Source organism: Corythoichthys intestinalis, chromosome 2, assembly GCF_030265065.1.
Source record: "Corythoichthys intestinalis isolate RoL2023-P3 chromosome 2, ASM3026506v1, whole genome shotgun sequence".
Classification (NCBI taxonomy): domain Eukaryota; kingdom Metazoa; phylum Chordata; class Actinopteri; order Syngnathiformes; family Syngnathidae; genus Corythoichthys; species Corythoichthys intestinalis.
The window spans coordinates 66366536-66390226 of record NC_080396.1 but is presented as its reverse complement, the minus strand read 5'-3'; the positions used below and the strand labels follow the sequence as shown (position 1 = coordinate 66390226).

At 42.9% G+C, this 23691-nt stretch overlaps 1 protein-coding gene across 1 annotated transcript in view; it reads right to left on the bottom strand.

Moving 5' to 3' along the window:
* Positions 1–288: 288 nt before the first annotated feature.
* LOC130912141 (mitochondrial import receptor subunit TOM70-like) overlaps positions 289–23691 on the bottom strand; it is a 38293-nt gene continuing 14890 nt past the window's right edge. The window contains exons 2-12 of the mRNA XM_057830007.1: positions 22664–22837; positions 22439–22565; positions 22255–22373; positions 22029–22177; positions 16064–16271; positions 14548–14682; positions 14365–14472; positions 14184–14294; positions 14021–14118; positions 12158–12283; positions 289–1069 (exon numbers count right to left, since the gene is read on the bottom strand). Of these exons, the coding sequence (XP_057685990.1) occupies positions 928–1069; positions 12158–12283; positions 14021–14118; positions 14184–14294; positions 14365–14472; positions 14548–14682; positions 16064–16271; positions 22029–22177; positions 22255–22373; positions 22439–22565; positions 22664–22837 (1497 nt within the window). The 3' untranslated portion in view covers positions 289–927. The remainder of the gene's footprint in view (positions 1070–12157; positions 12284–14020; positions 14119–14183; positions 14295–14364; positions 14473–14547; positions 14683–16063; positions 16272–22028; positions 22178–22254; positions 22374–22438; positions 22566–22663; positions 22838–23691) is intronic.

Below are 23691 nucleotides of genomic sequence, written 5' to 3'. Positions count from 1 at the left end.
AAGAAGGTTATGGGGCTGGGCCGAGTCAAAGTCCAGGGCAGCTTTTTAGTCCCAGTCCGCCCCTGGTCACCATATGTATCGATGAAGAATGTCAGAGGAATTTGTCAGTCAAAATCTAAGTGGCTGTCTTAAAACTTAAGCCATTCTTAATGTTTTTTGCCAGTCTGTCAAATGAGAGAGAAAAAAGATAGCCTCAGGTAATGATTTTGAAATTAGAAACCACCCACTGGTGAAAAGTAATTAAAAGCAGTTTTCTTTTACAAAAAAACGAAAATAAAACTGTACCAGAGATTTTACTCATGTGTGTGCTATAAAAAGGAGGCGTTTGGGTCAGCCAGATAGCAAAGGTATTTCTCTTATTCAAACCGCACAGGCGTTGCATTTACATGACAAAGTGTACATGCTGCACAAAATGTTGAAAATGAAAAGACGGGTAATTCAATGTAATATTAAAAAAAAAAAAAAAATCCCTGCCTCTCCCATACAGGCCTATTACCCATCAATCAAGCCCCCTTATTACAAACACAGACACTACACATTTGGCTACATGGTTTTAATTTTCAATTTGTAACTGATATCGGTACATATTGAAACCGTACTTGATGCATGAACTTGCTCTCACAGTATTGTCTGTCAACGTCAACAAACAGCCACAAGTCCTCTTGTCATCATAGTAATTGTCATTTGTACAAGTTTACAATGTCATTCCTGTGCATGTGACACATTGTGAAAGAAAAAAAAAAAAACATTCCAAACCCTTTTTCAAATACAACGTAAACACGATGCTACATATATTTTCAGAGGGGCTCTTTTTTTGTTTTTTGTTTACATCATAACATCTTTTTTTTCCCCTTGCTTGAACAAATGGGTGCAAAGCTTAACACATTGACAATTGGAGAACAAGCATCCCTCAATTTGGCGGAGGAGTTACTTGATGCCGTACTTCCTGGCTACCTCAATCCGGGCGTACGCTTCTTCGCACTTTGCGTAGATGTCGGTCATCTCCATCTCCGTTTTAGTCAAGTTGATAACCTTGTTGAACATTTCGATTGCCTTGTCCAGATTTTTACTAAAAAGGAAGTTATGCATAGTTATTTCATGTCAACATAAAGTGGGTCAGAAGACAATTTGTATTTTATGTGTGCTAGGATCAGACTGTCAACCCATTTTGGCAGTTTATGGATGAACACGGCTGTTATACTGGTATCCTGTTAACATTGTGAAAATGAATGTGCACTGGTGGATGTGTCTATCCCAAACAATAGATCTGCTCTAAAAATGAACTTTTTACATTGACCACATTGTAATTTTGACATATTGCCAGTTACAAAACTCAAAGGAAACAGATCACCAACCTTTCTCCTGTTCTAATTGCTTTAATGTTATTTCATATATAAATACACATCGAATCCATTTGGACTTGGAGGCATGTGAATGATCATGTTTTTCTAATGGAAAAAAAGTTCCATTAAAAAGATTGTATTATTTTGATTTTTTTTTTTAATCAAAAACTTTTTTTTTTTTTTAATTTAAAAAATAATACTTCAGTGTCCATCAACTCAATGGCACTGAAACATGATTATTTACTGCTATCCTCCGAGTTCAAATTGATTGACTGTCAATAGCAGCAAGTGTTAAAATGCGGACTAGCATATACAGTGTATCACAAAACTGAGCACACCCCTCGCATTTCTGCAGATATTTAAGTACCTTTTCATGGGACAACACTGACAAAATGACACTTTGACACAATGAAAAGTAGTCTGTGTGCAGCTTATATAATAGAGTGAATTTATTTTCCCCTCAAAATACGAGCCATTAATATTAAAGATACACGATAATATCGGTCACCGATAATTATCGGCCGATAATGGCAATTATGAAGTCACACAGATAATCCAGATAATAAAAAAATTCAACCGATAATGCAATCCGATAATTATATACTTGATTTTGCCTCCAAATGTGCGCAACCGAAGAATTCAGCACGCCGCCTCCTCAACCCCTCCCCTCTCTGAAGTCCCTGAGGGAGGAGGGGTTGAGGAAGCGGAGTTACAAGACAAGAAGTACAGTAGTTGAATATTATGGCGGCTGTTACTAAAAAAACGACGCTCTCGCCATCTGCGAAACATGTACCGTAGAAGTTCCACGAGGCAGAAAGAACGCGTCCTCATTCAAAACCACTAACCCAGCAGCCATTTAAAACTGCATCACAAAGAATTTTGGAACAAATACGAGGCTGCTGCTAGCAGGAATGCTAAAGCTATTGTAAACACTACAGGGCTTGTGACGATACAGAGTCGGGCTGTTTGGGAATGCAGCCCAAGGCGGGTGGTAAATTCGCATCTCAGGCTAAACACCGGCACTACTTGAGACCGATAGTCGGCAAGTAGCCGTCTTCCGACGGAGCCCGCCGCTCTGGTCAGTCCGGCAGGCCGCCGCCGCCTCGCCATAGGCGGGGCGGGCCGAGCACGGTTCCCCGACCTCTGGACCTCCGGCGAACACCCCGGTTTCTCGAGCGTTCCCCCACGGCGTGCGAGCAGAGCCAGGACCAGAATACGCCGCGGCAAACCGGCCGGGACGGGCGGATTATCCGGTACGAACGTAGCTGCCGCCGCCGCCGCCGAGGCGAGACACAGTTTTTTTTTTTTTTACCTTAATGACCCGAGAACCACAGCCCTGGATAAAACAAAATAATGCAGTTTATACGACCACCATTCTTCATGAAAAAGTGATGTCCGGTAAGCAAGCTTATCATGACGGCACAGTGGTTATAAGATAATTTAAACATGGAGAAAACGAAGCCAGCCAGTCAATAATGCATTCAGAATGTGAAATGACGAGCGGTCAGATGACTTTGTAACGCTGCCTTTATTTTCGGCTTAATAAAACTCAGGCACAAAACAACACGCACGCGGATGCGAGCTCCAACTCCGTCCAAATAGTACTGCCGTGTAGCAGTTTAGCTGCTGTAACGCAAATGTCGTGAAAGCCGCAAATGTAAACAAAGCGCTGCAGAATGGGTAAATGACATCTCGCTCTTTTGAGGTAATCATTTTCACAGTGTGCAACAAAGCATATAACATTAGCAATCACTTTTCAAATTATTTAACTTATTTCTCTGCTCAATTACAGTCACAGTAGATAATCTACTTCTTAAATCAATATTCTGTAGCCACAAATATTATTCAAAATCTTTCCTTCTTCGAGTTTTTTTTTTTTTTTTTTTTAGGATTAAGTATAATAATGTTTTGCTTAAAACAAGGCTGTTAAGATTATTTTCAGCTAGCTATTTTTCTTTCAAGAAATCTGAGAGAAATACACTTGAAGCGATGGCAGATAATTTCACTTACTGCCAATAGATTTACACTTAAAACTGACTAGTTTTAAGGAGGTGTGTTTTGCAGCGGATTAATGTTATATATGTTAGGAATGGCTTACTTTTAAACGCATTTTTGTGCAACTTAGGTATTTACTCTGTAAGTAATTGTTGCCAAAGGTTTTCCATTACACAATGTCAGACAATCTGTCATTATTTAGATGTTTGAATTGACGACTTGTTCATACTTTATGTTGAAAAAAAGAGCAACAAATTATATTTTTGCAGAGTAATATTTTCTTTTGTGTATACTTTAAAATTTTACATAAATATTTTAATAGAATTATCGGCTTGACATTATCGGTTATCGGTTGGAATGAGGAGGAAATTATCGGTTATCGGTTTCGGTTGAAAAATGCATTATCGTGCATCACTAATTAATATCCAAAACCCTGGCAACAAGAGTACACCCCTCTGAAAAAACATACATCCCTGAATGTCCAAATTGAGTACTGCTTGTCATTTTCCCTCCAAAATGTCATGTTGCTCGTTACAGGGGTGCTGTCAGCATTGCTGCAGAGATTAAAGAGGTGGGGGGGGTCACCCTGTTAGTGCTCAGACCATACGCCGCACTCTACATCAAATTGGTGTGAATGGCTATCACCCCAGGAAGAAGCCTCTTCTGAAGACGGTACACAAGAAAGCCCGCCCGTCTCATCAGACCGTAGGATATGGTTCCAGTAATCCCTGTGATTTGTTGACATGTCTTCAGCAAACTGTTTGCGGGCTTTCTTGTGTACCGTCTTCAAAAGAGGCTTCCTCCTTTAGAGATTGGTGTCGGCAACCTAAAATGTTGTAAGAGCCATATTGGAGCAAAAACACGTATGTCTAAAGCCGCAAGAAATTAAAAGCCTGATAATTAAGGCAACACATACCGTATGTATCTATATTAGCTATACTAGCCTACGATCAAAATGACTAAGTTGGCTACAAATACATCATGAGCATTCATGATTAAACGTTTATTTTCCCTGCAATGCATTCTATACAGAATGACGCACCACGTGACTACAAGTACTCTGTTGTATGATGCCACTTAAAAGGCAGCTGAAGAGTTTTTGGGATTTCGTTCTTGAGCGTTTTACTCAGTTGAATTGTATTAAATGTATCATTCGCTGTCTCAAAACTCATATTACAAAAAAAATCAAATTACCCTGTAGTTTTTGAGTTACAGCCATAGCAACACCTTAGCGACGAGGGACGCGCCTCGCTGCCGACCGCTACCTGATGACGAAACTGCCAGGGGGCCTTGACTGCGCTAGCGCTCTTAACACGAAAGTATAGCACCACGCTATCCTCGCCATATATTGCAAACATTTTCTAGGTTTTACTCGCGAGATTCGTCATGTCATCTCCATGTGTAGCGATAAATTGCTCACACGAAGGTTCCAGACTCTAGGAGTGGCCCATAAAAACGTCTACTGCAAAGATTTGGATCGTTTTTGTGATCATGCAAACAGCTCCCCGATCGGCCCTTTGTTTTCATCATTTCAACGACGACAGCTTTGAAAACCTACAACAATACAACCTTAATTTTGCAAAGACGTAAGTAGACCCTTACTGGCTTTTTGTAATTCTAAAATTTGATGCACTTCTGTTGATAAACAAGGGGAAATCCTACTGCCTGCCTCATAAATTAACCATCGATAGGCTCCACCCATTTTTTAAAAGAAAAATCTAGTTACCTTCATACTTTAATAATTATATAAATTTATCTTTGGAGAAGACACTAAGTGCTACGGAACAAAAGTGTAAATACATTTTTTCCACTCTAAACTGCTTCTCAGTCTTTTGCCATTATCATTTTTTACTTTGTTGCATTACCTGGAGGTAGGGGTGGGCGATATGGCCTTAAGCACGTATCACGGTAAATTGAGCAGATTTACCTCGATAACGATAAATGACGATAAATTTGCCCAAGCGGACTGTTATATAATTTGAAAATCTGAATCAATGCATGAAAAACAGATTAACCGTTTCTCGTTGATTTATTTAACAATTGTACATGCAGTCTAAACATTAAGTATATAAAAATGTATTGTACACAATAAAAATTATGAACTAAGAATTAAGAAGTATGAACATTTATAACAGCGTAATGTATGGCTTGTGACAATGTACATTGTCAAAATCAATATGCCTGTGCAAACATGTCATTGTAACACAAATGACATGCAGCTTGAACTTTTGAAGGGTCACTTCAAAAAGACAACTTAATGTTAATGGCTGCTGTGACATAATTACTCAACACAAGTGTTTACTTCATGGTTTCAGGTTTTTTCCCCCAGTGCATTTTTTAATACAAACACGCACACATGAACCCCCAAACAGACACACACACATTACAGCTATATTGATCTTCTGCAAATGAAACATTTGAAACAAAGATTTTATGATGGCTGTAATGACACAGACTAAAACAAGCACATACAGAAAAATAGCTGGGGCCATTAATCGGTCAAATTATAAAATTCACCCTTGGATTGTACTTTATGCGAAATGCTTTACCATCACAAAAGCTATCAGAGAAATCACAGACAGATACAAAATAACGCGACATAGTAATTGCTAGATGCAGTCCGTGCCCAATCCACTCATTAAGTTCAGCCGTTTTGACATGGATAGAGCCGCTATCCGACTCCATCGTGTTCATTTGTAGCCACTAGTGTTAGCCGCTAGCGCTAGCCTGTGGCCTGGCTACCAGTAGAAAACACTGAAAGCACCATCTCCGGAAATCGTGAGAACAAGGGAGGACAGCGGGTGAAAGCCCGTCTGGATGCCACCAAGAGTCTACTAAATGTCAGGTGAAAGTTTGGCGAACCTCCCTTAAGCCACACTCCATCACGTTTTGCTTGTAGTGTTAGCCTACCAGGCTTGTTTGTTTGGCTTCCTGATGACCACGTGACTCCCTACGTAAGCACACATTCTGCTTTCTTAAAGGGGAATGAACATAAAGACGAACAACACAGAGTCAAAGCGGGATGAAAAGACTATATTTTCTTGTTTTATTAAATTACCGAATTTATCGACATGGTCAAAACTACGTCAGTCATCGTGAAGAATTTCGGTGAAGGTAAATTTTCGGTTTACCGCCTTGCTCTACCTGGAGGTGGGGCTCGAAGGCAAGCGTCTGGTGGCCGGGCCTGTCCCCATAGGTCCCGGCCAGGCATAGCCCGAAAAGGCAGCGTGGGTTCCCCTTTCCATGGGCTCACCACCTGTGGGATGGACCAAAGGGGTCGGGTGCGTAGGGAATTGGGCGGCAGCCAAAGGCGGGACTTTGGCGGTCCGACCCCCAGCTGCAGAAGCTAACTCTTAGGACATTGAATGTCACCTCTCTAGCAGGGAAGGAGCCCGAGCTGGTGTGTGAGGCAGAGAAGTTCCGACTAGATATAGTCGGACTCTCCTCCACACACAGCTTGGGTTCTTATACCAATCCTCTCTAGAGGGGTTAGACACTCTTCCACTCTGGAGTTGCCCACACAGAGAGGCGCCGAGCGGGTGTGGGCATACTTATTGCACCCCGGCTTGGAGCTTGTTGGCGAGAGGGTAGACTCACTCCGCCTTCGGGTGGGGGGACGGGTTCTGACTGCCGTTTGTGCCTATGCACCGAACAGAACCCTTTTTGGAGTCTTTGGAGTGTGTACTGGAGAGTGACCCCGCTGGGGACTCCCTCGTCCTTCTGGGGGACTTCAACGCTGACGTGGGCAATGACAGTGAGACCTGAAGGGGCGTGATTAGGAATGGCCCCCCCTAGTCAAAACCCGAGTGGTATTGTTATTGGACTTCTGAGCTCGTCACTGTTTGTCCATTGCGAACACCATGTTCAAACATAGGGGTGTCCACATGTGCACTTGGCACCAGGACACCCTAAGCCGCAGTTTGATGATTGACTTTGTAATCGTGTCATTGGACTTGTTTTGGACACTCGGGTGAAGAGAGGGGCGGAGCTGTCAACTGATCACCACCTTGTGGTGCGTTGGCTCCGATGGCGGGGGAAGTTGCTGGCCAGCCCTGGCAGGCCCAAACGCATTGTGAGGTTATGCTGGGAACGCCTGGCAGAATCCCCTGTCAGAAAGAGCTTCAACACCTACCTATGGCAGAACTTCTCCCTTGTCGCTGGGGAGGTGGGGGACATTGAGTCCGAGTGGGCCATGTCCAAGCACCTCCATTGTTGAGGCGGCCGATCGGCGCTGTGGCCGTAAGGTAGTTGGTGTCTGTCGTAGCAGCAATCCCCAAACCCGCTGGTGGACACCAGAGGTAACTGATGCCGTCAAGATGAAGGAGGAGGCCTACTGAGCCTTTTTGGCCTGTGGGACACCGGAGACAGCTGACAGGCATCGGCTGGCCAAACGGACTGCAGCTTCGCCAGTCGCAGAGGCAAAAAACTCCGACATGGGAGGTGTTTGGCGAGGCCATGGAAAACGACTGCTGGACGGCTTCGAAGAAATTCTGGTCCACCATCCGGCGTCTGAGGAGTGGAAAGCAGTGCACTATTAACACTGTGTATAGTGAAGATGGGGTACTGCTGACCTCGACTCGGGACGTCATGAGTCGGTGGGGAGAATACGTCGAAGACCTCCTCAATTCCACCGACACGCCTTCCTTTGAGAGACCAAAGTCTGGGGACTCCGAGGGGGGCTCTCCAATCTCTGGGGTTGAAGTCACTGAGGTGGTTGGAAAACTCTTCGGTGGCAAGGCCCCTGGGGTCGATGAGATCCGCCCGGAGTTCCTTAAGGCTCTGAATGTTGTGGGGCTGTTGTGGCTGACACGCCTCTACAACATCGCGTGGACATCGGGCACAATGCCTCTGGATTGGCAGACCGGGGTGGTGGTCCCCCTTTTTAAGAAGGGTGACCGGAGGGTGTGTTCCAATTATAGAGGGACTCCTCAGCCTCCCCGGTTAAGTCTATTCAGGGGTGCTGGAGAGGAGGGTCCGTCGGGAAGTCGAATCTTGGATTCAGGAGGAGCAGTGTGGTTTTCGTCCCGGCCGTGGAACAGTGGACCAGCTCTACACCCTCGGCAGGGTCCTCGAGGGTGCATGGGAGTTCGCCCAATCAATCTACATGTGTTTTGTGGATCTGGAGAAGGCCGTCGACAGTGTGCCTCAGGGAGTACTGTGGGGGGTGCTCCGGGAGTACGGGGTACCGAGCCCCTTGTTAAAGGCTGCTCTGTTCCTGTACGACCGGTGTCAGTTTGGTCCGCATTCCCGGCAGTAAGTCAAATTCATTTCCAGTGAGGGTTGGACTCCGTCAAGGCTGCCCTTTTGTCACCGATTCTCTTCATAAATTTTATGGACAGAATTTCTAGGCGCACCCGAAGCGTTGCGGGGGTCCGGTTTGGTGACCATAGCGTTGCATCTCTGCTTTATGTGGTGCTGTTGGCTTCATCAGGCCATGACCTCCAACTCTCACAGAGTGTGAAGCGGTTGGGATGAAGATTAGCACCTCCAAATCCGAGACCATGGTCCTCAGTCGGAAAAGGGTGGATTGTGCTCTCCGGGTCGGGGATGAGATCCCGCCTCAAGTGGAGGAGTTCAAGTATCTTGGGGTCTTGTTCACGTGTGAGGGTGGGAGGGAGCGCGAGATCGACAGGTGGATCGGTGCAGCGTCTGTAGTAATGCGGACTCTGCACCGGTCCCTAGTGAAGAAAGAGCTGAGCCGAAAGGCGAAGCTCTCGATTTACCAGTCGATCTACGTTCCTACCATCACCTATGGTCACAAGCTGTGGGTCGTGACTGAAAGAAGATCCAGGATGCAAACGGCCGAAATGAGTTTTCTCAGCAGGGTGTCCGGGCTCTCCATTAGAGATAGGGTGAGAAGCTCGGTCATCCGGGAGGGACTCGGCGTTGAGCCGCTACTCCTCCGCGTTGAGAGGAACCAGCTTAGATGGTTTGAGCAACTGGTTCGGATGCCTCCTGGACGCCTCTCCGGCAAGGTGTTTCGGGTATGTCCCACCGGCGGGAGGCCCCGGGGACGACCCAGGACACACTGGAGAGACTATGTCTCTCGGCGGGCCTGGGAACGCCTTGGGATCCCGCCGTAGGAGCTGGTTGAAGTGGCTGAGGAGAGGGAAGTCTGGGCTTCCCTGCTAAAGCTGCTGCCCCCGCGACCCGACCTCAGAGCAAGCGGAAGATGATGGTATGGTAATGTTGCACTAGTCCCTTGCTATCCTAACTTTGTGCTGCTTACTACATTTATGTTCTTTGATGTTTGCGGTTGTTTGCTTGGCATAGCTTAGCTTTCCATCTTGTGTCACAATCTGACAGTGAAAGCTGATGCTGATTCAACATAAATTTGTTGTCATTGTTATTATTGTAGCCTATTGAATATTGTTTCAGAATGTCATATATTTACAATATTTTACATACCAATAGAATAAGTTACTTCACTTGCAATTTTGGTTTATTTTAGGGCTGTCAAACGATTTAAATTTTTAATCGTAATTAATCGCAATTCAAACCATCTATAAATTATGCCATATTTTTCTGTAAATTATTGTTGGAATGAAAAGATAAGACACAAGACGGATATACACATTCAAAATATGGTACATAAGTACTGTATTTATTATAAAAATCAACAAGATGGCATTAACATTACTAACATTCTCTTAAAGCGATCCACAGATAGAAAAACTTGTAGTTCTTAAAAGATAAATGTTAGTACAAGTTTGAGAAATTTCATATTAAAACCTCTCTTAATGTTTCCGTTTCATTAAAATTTGTAAAATTTTTAATAAAAAAAATAAACTAGTAGCTCGCCATTGTTGATGTCATTACACCATGCTAACTCCCCAAACCCATAAAATCATTTGGACCCAAGCGCCAGCAGAGGGCGCCAAACCACAAAAAACAAGTAACAAACAGACATTACTCTGCTGTCATTTTAATCTGAGCGGGGCATGTGTGTTAATTGCGTCCAATATTTTAACGTAATTAATTAACAAAATTACCGCCCGTTAACGCGATAATTTTGACAGCCCTAGTTTATTTACATTTCAAAAATCAGAAGCCATTCATTTACGAATGTGATTGCACTGTAGTTTACATTTTTAAATGTTCAGATATTAAGATTTGAATCAGGCAAAATAACATGCTTTTTCTCTCAAATATATTGTTCTAATCATGTTTCAGATATGCTGTAATTTTTTTCTGTATAAAAAATTAATTTAGTGTTCAAAAAGTCTTTTTTCAAACTTGAGTCTTGAAAAAGAGGGGGTCGTCTTATATTCGGGCCAATACGGTATATCACAGAATGACTAGTGAAAGAAAGGCTTAAAGAAAAATCATGCGGCTGGATATAGGCTTACAACTCTCCCGTTGGTGAAGTGTTGAGCTATCAATCAGCATCATCACAACGTCTGCTGTGTCAAGTAAATCGTCGTCATATGACGCCTCAGGTTCAAACATGTAGGCATTAACTGTACATCATCTTTCCTGGAAGCCTTTGCCATAGTTCGAAAGAGCGATCCTGAATGAATACTTTCAGTGGAAATATCACTGATATTGTTGCTGCTGCTGCTGCTACGCTCGCTGTGGATAGCCTTCTGTTGCTTACGTCACACTTCCGGGTTTACGTCACACTTCCGGGTTTGGTAAGCAGGGCCGGATTATGGGGGTCATGGCCCCAGGGCCAGAAGTTTGCAAGCCCCCCCCCGCCAACCTACCGTACCTACGGATCCTACAAAAGTTTCTTTCTGCTCGTCCTTCTCGCAAAGTCGTCCACTAACTCATCAAAGTTGAGCTGTCGAACAAACTCTGATTCTATTGCAAGAAGGGAGAGTGAATTCAACCGATTTTGGCACATTTTCATCCTGAGCTCATTTTTAATTCGAGTCAGTCTGGAGAATGACCGTTCCCCTTCACAGTTTGTTATTGGCAGGGTTCAAAAATAGTCTGACTGCTATGTAAACGTTTGAGAACGTGGACTATAAATCCAAATTTACCATGGTGTTCACACACTGTCATTTCCCCCCCCCGGCCCCCTGGATCCTTGGGCCCCTGGGCGCCGGCCCCACTGGCCCAGTCCGTAATACGGCCATGTTGGTAAGGGACACTGATCGGAGTGCAAAAAAAATTGGGGAAAAAAAATAAATAAAAAAACAACACAAATTATCGTCTGAGTGTCGCGTTAATCATGACTTGGTTTTTTTGACGAACTCTTCCATAGTTTATTTTCGTAAAATTACACCAAAATCGGAAAAGCTCTTAAGCTGCCCTTTAATGTTTAACTTCCATATGACATTAATGAATTGGAAAAAAATGTTTTTGTCATTTTGGTCCTCCTACAAAAACCTACTACTCTTCCTAGTAAAACAAAAAAAATACATTTCCCTCTCCCATCATTCTCCATTTTCAAGAATTTTTTAAAAAGATACAGAGAGCCACTTGGGCAGTGCAAAAGAGCTGCACGCGCCCCTAGAGCTGCGACCCCCGACCTAAGCAGACAAATTCTCACTACCCCAAGATGTAATAGCCGCTTCAGTTTCATGTTACAAACATAAGCTTGATCAAGTTTGATCATTCCTTTTTTCATTCTAGGTTATCGCAAAATTCTTTTTCTAACCTTTGTGACCCTTGACCTCATTACTCCAAAATGTGATCACCTTTTTTGTTTCTTATTACCAACATATCCTGCAAGTTTATCTTTATTTTTCCTTCAGTTATCTTGAACACAAACATACAAACAAACATGCACACAGAACCGAATAAATAACCCCTTTCTGTTGGTTTCACCAACGGTTGGAGGTAAAAATCCATCCAGACAGTTGTGTCCTTACCTAAGAAATTCGATTGTTCCTATTGCTTCGTATGCAAAGTCACATTTGTTGTCAATTTCAATGGCTTTGTTGATGAGGTCCAGGCCCAAATCAGACAGGCTTCGTTTCCACTGGAGCTGTAATAATCTGCAACAAAACGGGGACCAAGAACTAGCGCATACGTTTAACATCCTTTTAAAAGTACCATAACATCTTTTCAGCTGACACTTTCCACATTCAAGTTACAATGTGAAAGGCAAAAATCCTCATATTGGTTATTGCTTGACATTATAAGGTCTCGATATGTGCATGTGTGGTACTTAATCCAAGCCTTTGCAACTGCTTAAAGGGATCCTCGATCTTAAAGACATGTAGGCTCTAATAAACCACAATTTTTCTCTTGTACTGAAATATGTTGTTTGAAACACATAAAATATTAACATCAATGGCAATATTTTTTAATATTTAGTGCATATTTTGACCGATAGTTGGCGCCATGTTTTGCGGGCTTGATGTGATGACGTAATTGGGACGTTTTCAATTGTGTATTGCTGCCTAAACTCTGTAGGCAAAATGCCACGATGTGCTGCTTTTGGATGCAATTTCCAGTCAAATAGTAACAGGGGGAGAGATGTGAGTCTCCACAGTTTTCCTATTGACAAGAAGAGGAGAATGGTTTGGGAAAATATCTGTAGACTGACAAAACTTCCAAAAGACCCAAGGGTTTGTTCTCGCCATTTTTCTCCTACCGCATTCGAAGCTTTTAGTCGACGACAACTTATGAAAGAGCTCACCGGAGTGCCTGGATATAAAAGGAGACTAAAATCAAATGCTGTTCGATTTTCCCTCACAACAAGCCTCAACACGCTCGGATAGCAAGTGAAATGTGCGCAATAAAGCGACAAAGACAACCTGCTGGCCTCTCTGTTAAGCAGGCGAGCCGCTCCTGTCGCCACAGCGTACCGCTAGTCACAAATAATAATTCACCTCTACTTTCAGTTAATCAGGCAGTAAGTGTGTCTGTTCAGTATTCACCTAATGTGAGTGATGTTGCCACTCAAACTGATCGAGGCACGTCTGATGCAGCGATACAGCTAATGCTCGCCGAGCACTTAATATGGACCACCCTTACGTAGCTAAACGTGAGTTGGATGTACAAGACATGGAGGACACTCGATCCAGATGGCGAATTTAATGAAGACAGTCAGCCACGACACGACTCCGATCTTGACTATCACACATGTGCATTCATAGTATTATTACCTTCAGTGAGAGTTTATAATGTCAATAGTCATGAAAATAAAAAGGCACGAATGACGAGGTGTGTTCAAACTTTTGGCCAGTATGTAAAGCACACGAAAGCTCTGGGTGCTAACAATCGACATAATTATATTGGAATAAGTTTGATCACGCAATAGCTCACCTTGATAATCTGCTAACAAAAAACTGAGTTCTCAACAGCATACTCGCTCGCTCCGTTGTCATTGAGACGCACTTGCCGCGAGTACATCAACAGTTTTGCCCAACTGTTGTCTTATCAGGTATTTCCTGGTCTGCATTTTACCTTTGCTGCTCGTCTTATGAACGACCGACAGTGCGGTCCTGCTTTTCACTTTTCCGCTCCGGTTCAAATTGGAAGGGCAGAACCGACAACATGTTGGGGTAGCTAACGAGTGACACGCTGGAAGTTCGGCAGCGGGCCCAGTGACATCACCGCACTGTGACGTCAACAAGAATGGCGACCTATCACTTAAAATAATTTTACAAATTTTATTAAAACGAAAACATTAAGAGGTGTTTTAATATCAAAATATTTTCACTCATACTAACATTTATCTTTTAAGAATTACTTGTCGGGGATCCCTTTAAGAGTGTCACCCTTACCCTTTGTAGACATATTTGGTGGCGTTGTCTGGTTCCAGTTCAATACACTTGTCGTACATCTCGTCTGCCTTTCCGTACTGTTGCTCAACGGTTAAAACCTGGGAAAGACAACCGAGAATGTTAAAGTTTAGATGTCACAGTAAGAATGAATACACATTCCTACCCAAGCATATAGTGTGTAGCCCTCGGCACACTTGGGAAACCTTCTGATAATGTCCTCGAATCCATCCAAGACTATCTGTTGTGATGGGTTGTTGTTCAATGCTTGTGTGTACTGGAGAACACAGTTGTCGCTTTTAACCCAAAATAATCAACAAACGTGATGGATGATCATTAAAACTCACCAGAGCGAAGCACCTGAGCGCATGGTCGAGAGCAAAGTCCCATCTTAGCAGGATGCATTTATCAAAGTCTTCTACAGATTCATCTATATTGCCCAACTTGAGGTCAAGCTGAGAGTAAATAGAACCGCAGTACATCACCTTTCGGAGAGATTTCCAGCGGAATGAAAAGCTGCTTGCTCCTACCAGCCCCCTGTGATGGTACACATCGGGATTGCGTGTGTCGATCTCTGCTGCCATGTTGAAGTCCTGTGTGGCAAGCAACGGTTGCATCTGCTCCATGTACATGCTCCCACGCTTAATGAGGGCATTGGCTCGCAGCTGCAAACAACAATGGACAAGAAAATGAATGAGCAGGTGTATGAGGAAGCATTTTAAATAGGATTTGACCCAGCGCTTTATAAGCCTGGAATGCCACAATGCTTAGATCTTGAGGCTTTGGGTAGATTTAGTGTCTCTGCCTACTAGCAGAAGTGTGCCATTATTCAACAACACTCTTGAGTTATCAAGTGTAGCAGTGCGTGTTTATCGTTGACTGTCAAAGGCACCCTCATAGTGCTAGCATTCCCAAGGAATCGTTTGTGAGAAGGCGAGCGAATCACCAGTAAAGGCTGACAAGAGGAAGATGTTTAATGATAATACAGATGAAGAATTTAAGGCTAACCATTTCTTTGTTATACGTCAATAAATAGTCACATTTTGCTTCGACGAAGTTGCTATTCTAGCGAGCCGCTTGCTGTGTTCATGAGGCACTATAGGTATTTAATTGCTAAAGAGGACTCTAATGAATTCTACCACGAGAGAAGAACAAGTTAAAGTGCCTGTGACAGAAAAAAGCATGTTTATTTCATAATACACGCGGTATTTTATGCTCCTAAATGAAATGGACCACTTGGATGTGTGAACATTTTTTGAATCCTGTGCTTCGAAAATGACATACTTCCGGCTTCGGTCTTGCATTGAGGAAGAGGACGCTGTGACGTTTACGGAGGGAGGAGTCCTCTTCACTATACAGCCGTACTGTTGTATGAGAAGGACTAAGGATTCAGCTGATTTTGCGGATTAATACGTTTATTTTTCGCATCACGCCAGCCAAACGGCTGCAGAAAAATCTTACTGTACTAGGGAGAGGCGTGTGCGCCTTTTGGGGGTTTCAAAAGGTTCCCATTCACCGGTGGATATTGGCCAAAACAAGCCCTACTACTGTGGGACCATGCGACTTGCAAGGAAGTCAGTAAACATTGTGTTTTGTCAATATGTCAAATACTGGGATCATTTCAAAATGTAGGTGGCTTGCGTTTGATCATGGATGGGCATGTAAAAAGCTCTCCTCATACACATTAGCTGCACATGTTAGCTGCACAACAACTGCAGCCGCTCTCGTATGACTCTCGCTGTTTACGTCTTCGCCGTGTATTAAAGCATTATTTTTGCCATAATCGTGTTGACCATTTGGCAGCTACACGCTCCTATGACGTCGGCCGGTTTGTTCGGCGGTCATTGTCCAGCTGCTTCCCCGGCGAGCTCTCCTATCTGTAGTAGCAGGGGAACGAGCTGTAAATTTATGGTAATCAGGGCATCGATAGTGAAAGCTGATCGCAGCCCAGCTCACTCCCAACCCTGTACATGTTACTATCTTTACGTTTCCTGATATTACAACCATTCATCCATCCATGGGATCTGGTGCTATTAGCACATCTACCTTGACGTTGACTTCCTGCATATTGATGACGCGGTCCAAGTCGGGCTGAGCGGCTGTGTTGTTGCAGGTCAAAAGGTAAAAGGTGGCACGCAGGAGCAGCGCCTCAGCCATGTAGCGACCCTCAGAGTCCACCTCCTTAGTGCATTCGCTGATGATTTTGTCGTAGTCCTCCTCATCCATGTAGTGCTTGGCTTTCAGGTAGCCCGAACTGAGGCGGTGACACAGACCAAGTATTAATAGGGTTGTCCTGATGCTCATTTTCTGACATCCGGGCTGATTCTTTCCAAGATATGTTTTGCCAATCAGATACCTATATTTTTAGACCAGCGGTCTCAAACCGACTCCACAAAGGGCCGCAGTGGGTCCTGGTTTTTGTTCCAACAGATCCAGCACAAACAGTTCAACCAATGAGGTTTCTACTAACATAAGCAGCACCTGATTGCAATCAACTGATTACACTTGTAAGAAACCAGATTGGTGAAAAGGTATTTGTCTCGTTTGGTTGGAATGAAATCCAGTACCCCCTGCGGCCCTTTGAGGACCGGTTTGAGACCACTGTTTTAGACCAATAAAATTAAAGCCCCCCCAAAAAAAATCATACTTTTTGTATTAAAATGAGCTCTGCTGCTACCTTTTGAATAGAATAGAATAGAATAGAATAGAATAGAATGGAATGGAATAGAATAGAATAGAATAGAATAGAATAGAATAGAATAGAATAGAATAGAATAGAATAGAATAGAATAGAATAGAATAGAATAAAAAGCCTTGATTGTCGTACTACAGAGTATGAGATTTAAAGCTTCGCCATAATGTGCATCACATACAAAAAGCAGTTCAATAAGGCTTATATAAAAACACAGGTTATAGTGTACACAGATTGGGAATAAATTGAATAAGTGCAGCAAGTGGTGATGTGGTGGTAATGTAACAGAGCGCAACAGTGCGCATGTGACATTTTACTGTACTTAGACAAGGAGGCAGATGGCTGACCTGATATGATAGTGAAAATTACAGTTTGTGCATATATATTGATGTAACATTGCAAAAATGCTATAACTGCAAATATTACATACGGAGTACTCAGACTGAGAAAGATGCCTGAGAACATATGGCTTGGTGAGATGCATGTGACAATGTTGTAGCATTACCAGTGCAACTACAGTGACATTTCAGTGCATACTTGAGTATGGCGACAGCTCTTGGAAACAAAGAATATTACACGATGCGCTGTTACTAACGGTAGGTTTTTAAAAAAAATTTTTTTCAAAGCAGTAGTCTCACTCAGCTTATATATTTGCCTAGTGGTTTGATTTACAGCAGCCGAAAAGCCCAATGCTACTGAAAACACGCGACTACTGGATCAGATTCGATCTTGTAACCAATTCCGATACTGTCCGATACTCGAAAAATAGTCATATTGGGCGCCAATACAGATACAGAGTATCATATCTGGATATCACTAGTTATTAACCATTAGAGGTGTGCAAAATCTCCGATTCTTAGATTATTTGTGATTCGGCCGTGGAAGATTCGAGAACGATTCACAAACATCCAAATTCTGATTATTTATTTATGCTAGGTAAAGCAGAACTAAAAGTCTTTGGGAAGCAATAGGGAACGGATCGAGAGTAGAAATTACGTTCAACTCAGTGCGCTAGATAAAAAAACAATAATACCTGACTGCGGCCGACAGCCGCTACAAACAACGGCCAGTTGTTACAAACTATGGCCACATAATGCTACGGTAGATATCACATGTATATAGATCTGGATGCGAAATGACAGACTTGCCGGCATTAGTAAACAGCCGCCATCTTAAAGCAGTAGACTATTCTGGAAGGCTCTGATGTAGCGAACCTAATTAACTTTTTATCTAAAATACACCTAAATCGGCAAAATCTTGACTTGACTCTATCTTTAAATGATGAAACAGTTTTAAAACATTTAAATGTCGAAAGTAGACAAAAGGGAAATCGTGGAACAACGGGAGCAATTTTAACAACTTTAACGGTTGTTTCACAGCATTATTTATCTATTTTAAACCTGTCCTGTTTAACTGTTTGACACAGAGAATCGAAGTCTAAGTGTCCTGTGGCCTATAGACCCTACTCACATGACGTCACAACCACGCCTCCGCGCCATATTGTCCGTCTACTCGTTGTGTTGACGCATTACCGCTACGTAAATTCCTCCAATTATGGCGTGTTTTTCTGCTCGTTAACATTAATAATCAAAATGGTGAAGGCGTGTGTGGCGGTTGGTTGCAATAACAGAGAAGATCGACGGAGAGACTTGAAGTTTTACTGTATTCCGAGAGACCTGGAGAGGAGAGCGAGATGGACTGCTGCAATTCGACGAGAAAACTGGGCTCCAAACGATTACCACGGATTATGTAGTAGTCATTTTATATCTGGTAAGATGCATTTAATATATATTTAGAGGTTTTTGGGCTGACCACAATTAAGATCATTGCGAGGCTAATCGCCGACAACATACAGTTTCAAATTCAAGATGCTTATTTCATCCACCATCATTACATTTTGAATAATATTTAGCTGGTACCAAGTGAAAAGCTGGCCTCGTCTACGGATCATCAGTTAAACAGGTGTGTCCAAACCTTTTGCAAAGGGCCAGATTTGGTGTGGTAAAAATGCGGGGGGCTACCTTGGCTGATTTACATAGAACAATATATTTAAACACATTTTAGGAAGCCCTTCTGTGTGTCACATTTGCTTTATTATTTTTTTTAATTCATAATTTCAACAGTCTCGTCTTTGTGGCGTTCTCTTTCTACACTCGGGCTCTTGCGAAATACTGCTGCTGTGAAATTAAACTAGCTTCAAGTTGCTATAATTTCTCGCTGCGTATCTTCCCTGTAATGTTGTCGTACATGTCAGCGCGCCTTGTTGGGTAATTTCATCGCGTCACATCGACTGTGTCTTTGCAAATGAGGCAGACACAGTTGTTGCGTATTTTATTGAAGAAATAGTCCAATATCCACCTATCCTTGAAGCGTCGGCCATCGCAGTCAACTTTTTTTTTTTTATTGATTGTCGCCATTTTAGAAAATTGGAAGTAAAGGGTCACACGGGGTAATGTTGCTTACAGTGCTGCTCTTAAAGTTTTTCAAACTTTTGTGAGAATACGCTGAGTTTCTGTGGACAAGATAGTTGTAAATATCAGGGTAGCAGATGTCGGGCAGAGAGGGCGAAGACAGCGGGTCGAAAAATATCGATTTAGGCATCAAATATGGATCTGGTGAATGGACAGACTGAAGCTTTTCCACATAAAGCCTTTTATGCAACGCATCCAATGAGTTTACAGCGTCTGAAAGCACCGGGGCTTCCATGAATTGCACTAGAAGGTCATAATGACAAATTGAAACCATTGAGAATACGGATAAACAAAGACGGACAATATGGCGGCCGGATACAGCGACACGTCATTCCGTGACGTTGGTGAGTAGGGTCTGTACTACGAAGCCGGTTTTCTGGCTTAGCAGGGTAACTTAGAGAGTAACTTCATCACGTGCGGCCTAAGTTCGCAGCTAAGCGAGACTACGAAAGGTGGATATGTTGGAACCGAGAAGTGATGCCACGGCAACATACGCCACACGCCAAATCTGGTCTCAGAGTTAGATCTTTCTTAACACCAGGATTCCGATTAACCATGCTCTATTCAAACAGCACTCCTCCGCGGATGTGTCCTCTTGACAATGAAAGCGTACCTGAACGAACTGTACGCCATTGGCGAGCGAATTGTGAGGGGCTCTCTTCGGAGGGCACGGGTTTTTGGAGACCGCCGGAATCCGCTGGCGTACCCGGAAGATGTTCTCCATGAAAGATATAGATTTTCAGTTGAGGGAATTCGTTACCTGTGCCAGCTGATCGAGGCGGACGTCACTAATGTAACCCGCCGAAGTCAGGCCCTCACAACCGCGTAGATTGTGTGCCTGTCCTTGCGCTCTTTCGCCAGCGACAATATATGCATTCCATCGGTGATGCTGAATATCTGAGTAGGAACACTGTATGCCTTGCGATTCGGAGTTTATGGAAACGCTTCAAATTGATTGTTGAAATCGCTGAATGTAAACGATTTATAATATTAATAAAAATATGTAGACTATTTATACATTAAGAAAATTTACATTTTTTTCTGCGTACTCGAAGAGATTAAAATCTCAAATCCACTGATAGGACAGACACACAAATATAAAAGATTTAAATGTTTATTGAATACGCATCTTACAGTCTTGTTTAACTGTGAGAATACAAAAGACGGGCTTTAATTTACGCAACCACGCATGGACTCTCCTGAGTCCTCACAAATATAACATAAAATTTCGGGCTCGGGCCTGCAAATCAAGTTAATTGATCGGGCCGGGTCGGCCTAGATTTTTTTTAGGCCCAATCTTAAAAAAAAAAAAAAAAAGGACATACGTATTCATACAGTCAATGGGACTAAACTTACAATCATCCTACTTCATGTGGTAATGCACGATAAATTATTTCTTACAGTTAACAAACTAAATCTTATTTTATTGCCGACAGCAGGCTTCATTTCTTTTAATGGACATAAGTAAACTGGCATATTGACGCATTCACAAATCACACGATCTGTAAATTCGCTGCCAACAGACCAGTCGCGCTGTACTCGCCAAAGCGGTGTTGGATTTCGCGGTGAGGGTGGATTTTAATTCCTCATAACTCCGCATGATTATCGCGCATTCCTCCTCCGTGAAGTAAGGTGCCCGTGCCATCGTCACAAGTAGTGTTTGACTCTGGTCTCCGCCCCCTTTTATGTGAACGCGCAGTAACTCTGACTGGGTTGACACAGGTTTGACTAATCAACCTCATAATCAGCGTCGTAGCACCAATTGACCACAAAGTAGATAACGAGATTATGTCAACTCCGGTTACCCGCTGGTAAACAGGATTACTTCTGGGGAGGTTGAACTCCGTTCGTAGTATAGGCCACAGTTGGTCTGAACAGTTTTAATGTTTCTCATTGAGAGTATGGCATACTCCCATTGTGATCATTCAACATACCTCATTTATTACGACAAAATAGCGAACAGGAAGGAGTTATGGGGGAACAGAAGAAATGAAACACAAATAAAATTGAATAGAATTGAAAAGAAACACAAACAACAACAAAAAATACAGTGAACGCCTGCACTAGATATTAGTATGTTGGTGCTATCGTCAGCTAGATGTACTTCCGGTTGACACCATGTGGGGGGCCTGTTGACCAGGGAAAGAAGAGGAGGGGGGTGGGGAAGTCTATAAACTAAGTGATTGGGAGGGGTAGAGTGTACACAAATCAGCTCTGTGATCTAGAACCCCGTAATAGTGTGAATCCCTTGTGAGTGCAAGCCCGTTGGCAACCGACCCTACGCCGCACCACCGCCAATCCCAGGACCGGGACCCCCCACCCGAGCTCGCCCAATCACATCCAGCCGTTAGTAAACAGCTGCCATCTTAAAGCAGTAGACTTCTCTGGAAGGTTCTGATGTCGCAAACCTAATTAACTTTTTATCTAAAATACACCTAAATCAACAAAATCTTTACTTGAATCTATCTTTAAATAATGAAACCGTTTTAAAACTTTCACATGTCGAAAGTAGATAAAAGGGAAATTATGGAATAATGGGAGCCGTTTCAACAACTTTAACAGTTGATTCACAAGATTTAATATTTTAAAGCTACTGATACAGAATGGGGATTTCAGTATTTTATATACTGTTTTGAACTGTTAACTTCATTCTTAAGTAGTAGTTTATTAAAGCCTGAAAGGATTTTTGTACAATTTTGGAACTAATGTACATCAAATTAAAAGCAGCTAAGAGTTGCATCAATAATTGATTTATAATCGGATTGTAGCCTCTGAATCATAATCGAATTGTTAGGTGACCCAAGATTCCCCCCTCCATTAACCATAGTGGCAAAATGTTCTCTCGTACCGAGCTATGACCTCGTAGGCCTCGCCCTCGTTGTCCTTGTCTTCATCTTTTTTCTCGCCCTTCTGCAGCGGCTGCGAGATGATGTCATCGGTGAAAGAACCAAAGTAGGATTTGATGAACTGAGAAGAAGGCATCATCGGCTCTCGGTTCTGGATCCCAAAGAAGATTTTACTTTTTTTTTTTTTTTTTTGAGAACAACTTGGGCGTTAATAGCAAAAGTACTTACCTTGTATTTGTCTTTGGCCTTCTCGAATCCCAGCTGGTCGGATACGTTGTTCAAAACCAACATGGTCTGCTGGTTCTGGATGTTCTGTGTCTCCTCCAGGATCAACACAGCTGTGACATCTGACAGAAGTAACGCAACAACCATTAATGTCAGGCCCGATCAATATTTGACTAGTTTTACTCACCTTCCAGGCATTCTTTCTTATTGCCCAGTTGCTCATGAGCTTTGGCCCTCCTGAAGAGAGCTTCCATGTAAGGTGGGTTGAGCGTTACTGCCTGTGAGCAGTCTTGCACCACCTTAGTCCATTTCATCTATGGTGAAAGCCAACCGTTGGTAACAGAAAAGTCTCCCATATGCAGCAGACACACATTAAAGCGCTCTTTGCTAATGTAGTAGAGTAAGTGCCAACCTGCTGCTCATACGCTGCTGCTCGGTTCTGATAGAACGTCGACAGGTCGCTCTTCTGTTCAGTGGGGCAGAGTGCAATGGCCTCTGTGAAACACTGGATGGCGTTCTCGTACTTGCCCGCCTCAAAGTATTTGTTGCCTTTGTTATTTGTCGCTAGGGCACGACCCAAAGGACTCTAAAAGGGGAGACAGATATCTATTAGGCTGTAATTGTCATTTAGCAGCAAAGATAAACTATATTGCGCAGATCCTGTGGCATCAACAATCAACTACAAACCCCTTTCAGGAGAAGTGTCAATTATTCACGTGTTCACATTACAGACCACAAAAATGGCTAACAGATTTCAACTGATATACGGAAAATTGTTCACACGTTAACTAAACTATATTATAGAACCGGGCGGTTTACCAAAAATGTATCATTACCTAGATCACAGGTATCAAACAGATTCCAGAAAGGGCCAAGTGGGTGCTGGATTTTGTTCCAACCGATAATGCGCAGAGTTTAACCAATGAACTTCCTGCTGAAACAAGCAGCACTTGAAAACGTTTAACTGATTACACATGTAAAAGATCTAAATGGTGAAAAGATGTCCTGTTCATTGGTTGGAAAGCAAACCTGCACCCACTTGGCACTTTCTGTAATCGGTTTGACAACTGTGACCTAGATGGTTCACGAAGACCGACATGATTTTCAACATGTCGGTAAATTTGTTTTTTTTTTTTTATGAAATGAAAAAAATGAAGTCTTTTCAGCCCGCTTTGGCTAAGTGTTATTCGGCTAGGCTCATTCTCCTTCCAGCCAGAGCGATAACGTGTGAAGTTACGTGGCTATCAGAAACTCGAAGCACGTTGCTATGAACCGGGGCGCTAATGCTACAAGTGAATATGATGACGTCAGATAAAAGTGAAACTGCTATCGGTAGCCAGGCCACAGGCATTTCGAGTATTGCATTAGTCTACGCTCATAGTGGTGCTGGCGCCAAGAAAAAATATAATCCAACAATGTAGCCTGTAACATGACCGTTTA